Source organism: Nicotiana attenuata, chromosome 7, assembly GCF_001879085.1.
Source record: "Nicotiana attenuata strain UT chromosome 7, NIATTr2, whole genome shotgun sequence".
Lineage (NCBI taxonomy): Eukaryota > Viridiplantae > Streptophyta > Magnoliopsida > Solanales > Solanaceae > Nicotiana > Nicotiana attenuata.
In genome coordinates this window covers 51,427,430-51,434,917 of record NC_031995.1, presented here as the reverse complement: position 1 = coordinate 51,434,917, position 7,488 = coordinate 51,427,430, and the positions used below count along the sequence as shown (strand labels likewise).

The following is a 7,488-nucleotide window of genomic DNA, read 5'->3' as shown; positions in this document are numbered from 1 at the left end:
AGTTATGACAATGGCAGCAAGAGGAATAGAACATGGGTTCTTCGCTAGTCTTCTTTTTTCTGTTTTTCTTTTCTAAGTTTAGTCATTTTTTGCTAAATTATTGTATTCACGCTCTTTTTGCGCGTGTGTACCAATCATTTTAGCCACCTCAGCATTATTTACACCACATAAGCTAGGTCAACGGTCAAAGGGGTTTAAAATAGTGTGTTTTAATCACTATAAGTGTCTGGATGAAACTTTGTGGAGTATAGGGACCGGCATGACAAAGTGGACAAGTATAAGTGACATTTAGGCTATTCAGCCTAAATTTTTATTATATGCTAATTTTTCAATTAATACATTGTATATAATTAAATTTAGCCTTTTTTGACTATTCCTATTATCACAATCTTTTTCGACATTGTTTTAGTTTGTTTAACATATATAATGGTACTTTATTTCTAGAAAAACATACATAATTAGAATGTCTATTGGTAGTAGAATATGATATTAAACAGTAGTAACAAACTTTATAGATAACACAAAAAATTATGAAATTTATACTTTAAATTAACATCCTTAATTAATTAAGAGGACTGCTAGCTTTTTATTTCTTTCTTTTCCTTTCTGCACTCTTAAACCATGGGGGAGAAAGTATCATCTTTTGTCTTTCATCTTACTTTCTCCAGCTTCCAAAGAAAGCAATATTCAAGCGTATTTCCTCCATTTATATAATTGTAATGTCTTAATCCTGGCCAAAAAAAAAAAAAAATGTACGAGCTCCGAGTCCAAAGACTACACAATCAATCAATTATTCAGCTCAAAGCTATGACCACAATCAAGAAGACAACACATGAAAGGCAAGAAAGACAGACAACGACCGAACAACAACAACAATGGCGCCTCAATCCCAAACAAGTTGGTGACAGACAGCGATTCAAGAATTATTATAACACCTAGTAGAAGTTTCTTATCGATGGTACAGTACCAGCATCATACAGTTTGATTCATTGAAGACCTGCACCAATCGCAAAGAATCAATTTTCGTTTTCTCAGTAAAATACATTGTAGTAGTAGGTTACCAAAGAAAAATACCAACAAATGTTAGTGAATCTTCATTGCAGCCCTCGGGTTAAGCAACAAACACCAAAAGGAAAACCAAAAGGGAAAAATAAATTGCAAAAGAGGAAAAATCCAGTAGGTAACTCTTAAACATCTGTGTCATATTGCTAATTTAGAAAGCTTGTTACTGCATCATGTAAAACTGCTTTTATAGTTTTGCTTTTTCACAGACTGCTTTTATACAGAATCTCAAGATTTGATGATGGTTAATACTACTTTGAATGTTTTATAGATTGTGATTTGTAAGTTCTTTTATATTAGCATATGGAACTTAGAGAACACTTGGAAAATTGATTCCAGGAGTTCCGGTTACAAAAATAAAGAGCCAAGGGGAATAGCTGAGCATCGCCATCCACACTGCTGGCTCAGTTTTAATTAACTGTTATCAGACTGCAAATTGAGGCAGAAACTGGGGGATTGAATTGTTTGATCCATAGTTAGTTAATATTTGGCTTCTAAGTTTGGATTTTAAGGACCACTTTTGGTGATTAGCATTGCAATGCACGGATGGAAATCCCTGTTCCTGTTCAACTTATACAGTATGGATGTGGACAATGGGATAGCAGATGAGGGGGTTGCAGAAATATCTAGAAACATGAAATAGAAATTAAAACCAATCTAAATAAAGTCAAGGAAAGATTTAACTGACCTCTCAAGGAAGCTGCACATCCAGTTGCAATCAGAGATCAGGAGGGAATATAGAGAGCTTGAACCCATTGTTGTTAGTCCCTTCTTGATTTTGCTTGTCTTTTTTGGCTCGTATTTCGCGTGCAGATATTGCTGCTGTTTTGGTGGAGTTTTGCAACTCCATCACTTGGAAGCTGCGTATATCAGCCAGGCCAATGGGGACTTCCTTAAGCTTATCGCAGCAGATGAGAACAAGATGCTTAAGTCTTGGAAAGTGATCAGCTGATGCTTTCCAAGAAACTAAATCTGTCCTTTCAATCCACAACACCAGTAGGGAACAAAATCCTCCAACCGACTCCCAGCATTCTCCCATAAACCCATTTTCTTTCAGCTTCAGGACTTCAAGGTGTTCCATCTGCCCCAATATAGACATATCATTCCACTCCAGCCAGGTATCTACTAAGGACAGCTTCCTCAACTTCGTGGGAAATATATATGAGGGTGGAAGGCGTAACCCTTTTCCTGTTTGACTACTATCATTTATCAGCTTCAAGTTTTCAAGGGATTCTAGTTTCTTCACATTTTTTAACAATGACTTATTAGGTTCAAGAAGCACAGCTACTTTCCCACGAATACCCAGCTTTTTCAGGTTTGGAGTCCTTGCAAACACTTCTTCTGTGCAGCTTTCGGGAGCAATGGTGGAGAGAGTTTGCAGGCTTTGATTTACCAAAGGAACTTTACTACTTCTTGGGGTCACAGGAACAGGCAATTTAGCAGAAGAGTTAGTGTGCAGATGCCTTAGTCGTGCCATATTCCATATGTTTGCTTGGATATCAAGAGAGCGTTGTTGCGTGTTAATTATGAGTGTTTGGATGTTCCACAGTTCTCCAATGTGTTTAGGAATGATCTTGATTGTGTCAGATGAGAAAGCAATATACCTCAAATGATATAACTGGAAAAACTCCTTGGAAAAGCGACTGAAGTTGATGGACTCGACATCAAAAACCCTCAGCAACGGGAAGCCTTTTGGTATGGTTGGGATGTCGACAGATGGCATCTCGGTCTTTTTTAAAGAAAAAGATAAGAATGACCTGACATGTTCACCTGAGGGCTTTGTAGATATAAATTCCAAAACTGAGGAATGAATACATAAGCGACGGTAGGTGGCTAGTTCCCGTTTTCCTGGGAAATACTGCTCAGCACCTAGTTTTATTTCTTGGAAGAGATTTTCTTCCTTCATCGCCTCTTGTCTGCAAAACTCGTGCAACATGTCATGAAGACGACATGTTTTGATTTGCCCATCAGATGTTCTTTGCATTACCATCACTAGATTCCTGTTGATGAGATCATTCAAGTTATCCTCTGCTTTACACTCAAGAGATAAGTGGCCTTTATACTGTATGAACCCTTCTGCGATCCACAAACGGATTAACTTCCAAGCAGGGATCTCAAAGCCTCCGGGAAATGCACCACAATATAAAAAACATGCTTTCAAGTCGTAAGACAAGCGATCATAACTCAGTTGCACCAATTTGTTACAATTCTCAGGCTGGTCTTTATTTATGAGGTGTTCACCCACACTCTGATCCACTTGTTTCCACTCTCTTGATGTCTTGCCTTTCCCAATTAGTGCTCCTGCAATAACAACAATCGCAAGGGGTAGTCCATTACATTTTTTGGCAATGCTCTTTCCAGATAGTTCCAATTCAGGAGGACATTTATCTTTGTGGAAAACTTTCTTCTCCAGTAAAATCCAACTTTCATCTTCAGTCAGAAATTTTAAATCATGAGGTATACCAATACACTGCTTGCATTGCTTAGCAACTTTGCTATCTCGAGTGGTCAATAATATTCTATTGGATTTGTTGTTGTTTGGGAAAGCTATTCTGATACGTTCCCAAGCGTCAGGAGACCATACATCATCCAAGACAATCAAGTATTTTCCTCCCTTGCCCAAAAAATCTTGTATTTCATCAGCTAAATCCTCCTCACACATATCATGGTATTGTTTGGTATTTCGAGTGAATTTGCTGATGATGTTGAGAAATAATTCTCTTCTCCTGTATGATTGAGAAACATAAACCCAAATGCGAGTAAAAAACTGGTACCCGATGTCAGGATGCTTGTAAATCTTATTTGCCAGTGTCGTTTTGCCGAGACCAGGCATTCCAACAACTGGAACAACTTCTAGTCCGCTCGATCCTCCCAGAAGACGGGTGATTACTTTATCTGCTTCCTCTTCAAATCCAACCACATCATCTTCCTCTACCACTGGAGGCTTTCAAAATAGCAAAGATAAAGATCAGATATATGAATTTAAAAAAAAAACATCATGTATTTGTACAACTACAAAAAGATACGTGCTTCTGTCTTTGAAAATGTAATAGTTAGTTGGTCGTGATATGCCTAAAAGCAGATTCGCAATCACATAGAACAGTGACTGTGAATGTGAATTAAATCGCATTGCATTTTAGGAGGGGTATCTACGTATAATGCCTTAGTCATTAATCAAGAGTGTTACATGTACTCTCATATTACAACGCACAGTTGCTTTCCCAATCCAAAGCAAAACAACAAAAAAAACGATTAGTCGAAATATTTGAAAAGATAACTAGTCAATAACAGCGGATAAATTTACATTTGGATCGCTCAATAATGCAGTAGTTTTATGTTGGTACTCCAACGAATCAATTTGAGTTGTTTAATACTAGTAGCAGTTAGTAGTAACGCATGGATTAAAGAGTAGTCGAAGATGCATACTCAATTAATGCTGTCTAGATCTCAAACCATCCCAATCTACAACAAGTAGAAACATTTCCATGGATGTGAATTTAGAGGTGGCAAAATGGTTCAAAGAAAACAGTTAACCACCCATATTATCCATTAAAAAATGGGTTGGATAATGAACTTTTTAAAAACGGGTCAAATATGGATAAGAACCATATTATCCATTTAGAAAATGGATAACCTATGAGTAACCAATGGATAACCAATGGGTCTAACGTTTACATTTGTAAAGCCTCAAATTGGGGGTTCCTCAAGTTAAAGCTAGGAAGACTAAGAATTCTACTAAAAGTGATCATATACAAGAAGTCATGGCCGGTTAACCCGTTTTTTATCCGTATTAAATATGGGTCGGGTCGGATAATTGATCATTTTTTCATTACCCGTTTTTGACCCACCATATCCGACCCGAACCGACCCGCCCATTTGCAACTCCTAGATGTGATACCTTTCTTTCTTCGACACCTTTGGCAGATTGATCTTCATCTTGAAGGGCTTGAAGGTCAAGGGCATTATTCTGACGGATTTCTTTCACTTTTTCTCTGATACCTTTGATCTCGGCAGCTACATCATACACTCTTTTATAATGCTTAACATCCACAAACCTGCCAACCCCTTTGTCCTTGTGAAGCTTAGCCTCAATCACAAACTTATCAATGGCATCTTCAGCAGAGTTGACCACAGTCTTAATTTTCTTCACCAATTCTTTGTGGACATCGTTCTCAGTGTGGGACTTGGCAGCTTGCTTGAGAAAAGCGTTGAAATCATTGAGATCTTGAAGCAGACTCTCAGCCGAATCCTTAACCCCAATAATCAGCTCCGCATTGTCCCTCAGCAGCTGCATCAAGTTCTGCACCAGAAATTCCACCGCAACGTTCGCCATGTCGATCGAGGATTAATTACGTTAAGCTCTAGCAGAGACTTTTTAAGTGCAGAAATTACAAAGTCATTCTTTTGTTCTCTTCGCTTTTTTTCTTCTTTCTTTTATGTTCTCCACCATCATCGATGCATTATTAAAAGGACTAAAAAAAGAGAAACTGACAGCTGTCAACCAAATATATGCATAGAAGATTGGTTTTTGCGCTTTTGCTTAGAAAAAAGACGCCACAGTACAATAATTGCAAGTTTATACTGTAGTATTTGCTGAGTTGCCAGTGCTCGTGTCTTCTACGCAATTGCTGGGTTAGTACGATTGGCCAAATTTGTCAAATAGTGGCAGTTTTTCGTGTATTTATTATTACTAGTCTCTATATATTTAGTTAAGACCATACGAATTATTCTTTTTCCTTCTTTAATTTAATTACCAAACTTTATCTAGGACAAAATAAAATTATCAAATTTTTATATATATATATATATATATATATATATATATATATATATTGGAGTCTCTTAAAGTACAAAATCCAGTTCTAGGGGTTAGTGTAAGGTCTAATAGTAAGAGTATACCACAAGATATGTGGATTAGGCGCATGTAACAGATTAATATTTTATCGTAGATAAAAGTTTGGTAATTAAATTAAAGAAAGAAAAAGAATAATTCGACCAGTTATGATCTTATACCAATTATGTCCTCTCCATATCTGTATCACATCCCCAACCCTTGTCTTTGTGTAATGTGCTAAAGAAACAAAAGTAGAGTAATCGAATAAAAAGTATAATCAAGAACAAGATCGTTTATAGTTAAAATATGTCGGAACCCAAATTAAAGGCAACTCTTAAAGTTGCATCTTGAGACTGCCATTTAATATACTAAAAACTTGTTAATTCGGAAGAAATTTTATGTCAGCGTAAGAAATAGTCACTCCTCCTCCATGGAATCACCATCAAGCGAATTACATGTGCTCGATTGAAAAATCCATTCACGTATCTGTAGAGCATAAATATTTGAAGCCAACAAAAGTTATCCAAAATATTTAGATTGATTATTTCAGCCAAAATCTTATAGTTAAATTAAATTTCGAGTAACATACTTTAAGCAATTAAGTAGTTTAACAAAAGAATAAGAACATCAAATATATTATGAATAATGTCCATAACCCATCAACAAACACACTACTTAATACAGGAATAAATATAACGTAAAATAAAGTATACCTTAGAGAAAACAATGGGAGTACACTGCTGAAGGAGTTGAACTTTAGGGAATTACAGCATAAAGCTATACATTATAAAAAGCAAAGGTGAATACAATTTGTATTCAGCAAGAGCTACATACAGTTGTCACTTTTGGAGAGGGATTCAAAGTCCTAATTACGTGTGTATTCGGTGAGAATAAATTGTATCAATGAACGTCTATGTAGAGATGGTAATAGCCAATAGGGCGGCAAAAGTGTTTTGTCACATTCCAATACAAATTATATGACTTTGAGTACTAAAAATTATCCAAATATAATTAGGCTACTATCCTCTAACTATATTCCCCTCTAAGCCATGCATAGTGGCGATGAGTAGCAGTCCAAAACGATTAGGTCAGGAAAAAATTATACCAAATTATTGAAGTCGATGAATGTGTAGTTTAAATCAAAAAAGAATTTTATCCTCGAGTTATTTATATTTTTATCCTTAAATTATATAAATAGTTAAGGGCATAAAAGTCGATCAATATTTCGGGGATATTTTAGTCGTTCAACATTTAGCATAAATTATTCGTGCTTTTATAATAATATATATATAGATTTGGTACTACTATCCGGAACCAAAATGTGGTTATTTTGAATTCAAATATATGTGAAAAAAAACTTAGTAACCAAAATATATATAGCGTATTTTTGAAAGACGCTATACTTTAACGGTCGTTTGGCCAGTTAATTATAGCGTCTTTTTTAAAAGACGCTATATTTGAATTAATTTAAGCGGGAAACTATAGCGTCTTTTGTTAAGACGTTATATATATATCGTCTTAACAAAAGACGTTATACATATAAATATATCGTCTCCTTCCCTTCCCCCAAAACAGAATCGTCCCCGCCCCCC

The 7,488-nt window shown here is 35.9% G+C and overlaps 1 protein-coding gene across 1 annotated transcript; it reads right to left on the bottom strand.

The window, feature by feature from the left end:
* Window positions 608–5,576, bottom strand: LOC109229080 (putative late blight resistance protein homolog R1A-3). Its single transcript, XM_019394395.1, has 3 exons — window positions 4,961–5,576; window positions 1,751–4,006; window positions 608–997 (listed from the first exon to the last, which is right to left on the bottom strand). The coding sequence occupies exons 1-2, from the start codon at window positions 5,393–5,395 to the stop codon at window positions 1,781–1,783; spliced, it is 2,661 nt and encodes an 886-aa protein (XP_019249940.1). The 5' UTR covers window positions 5,396–5,576; the 3' UTR covers window positions 608–997; window positions 1,751–1,780.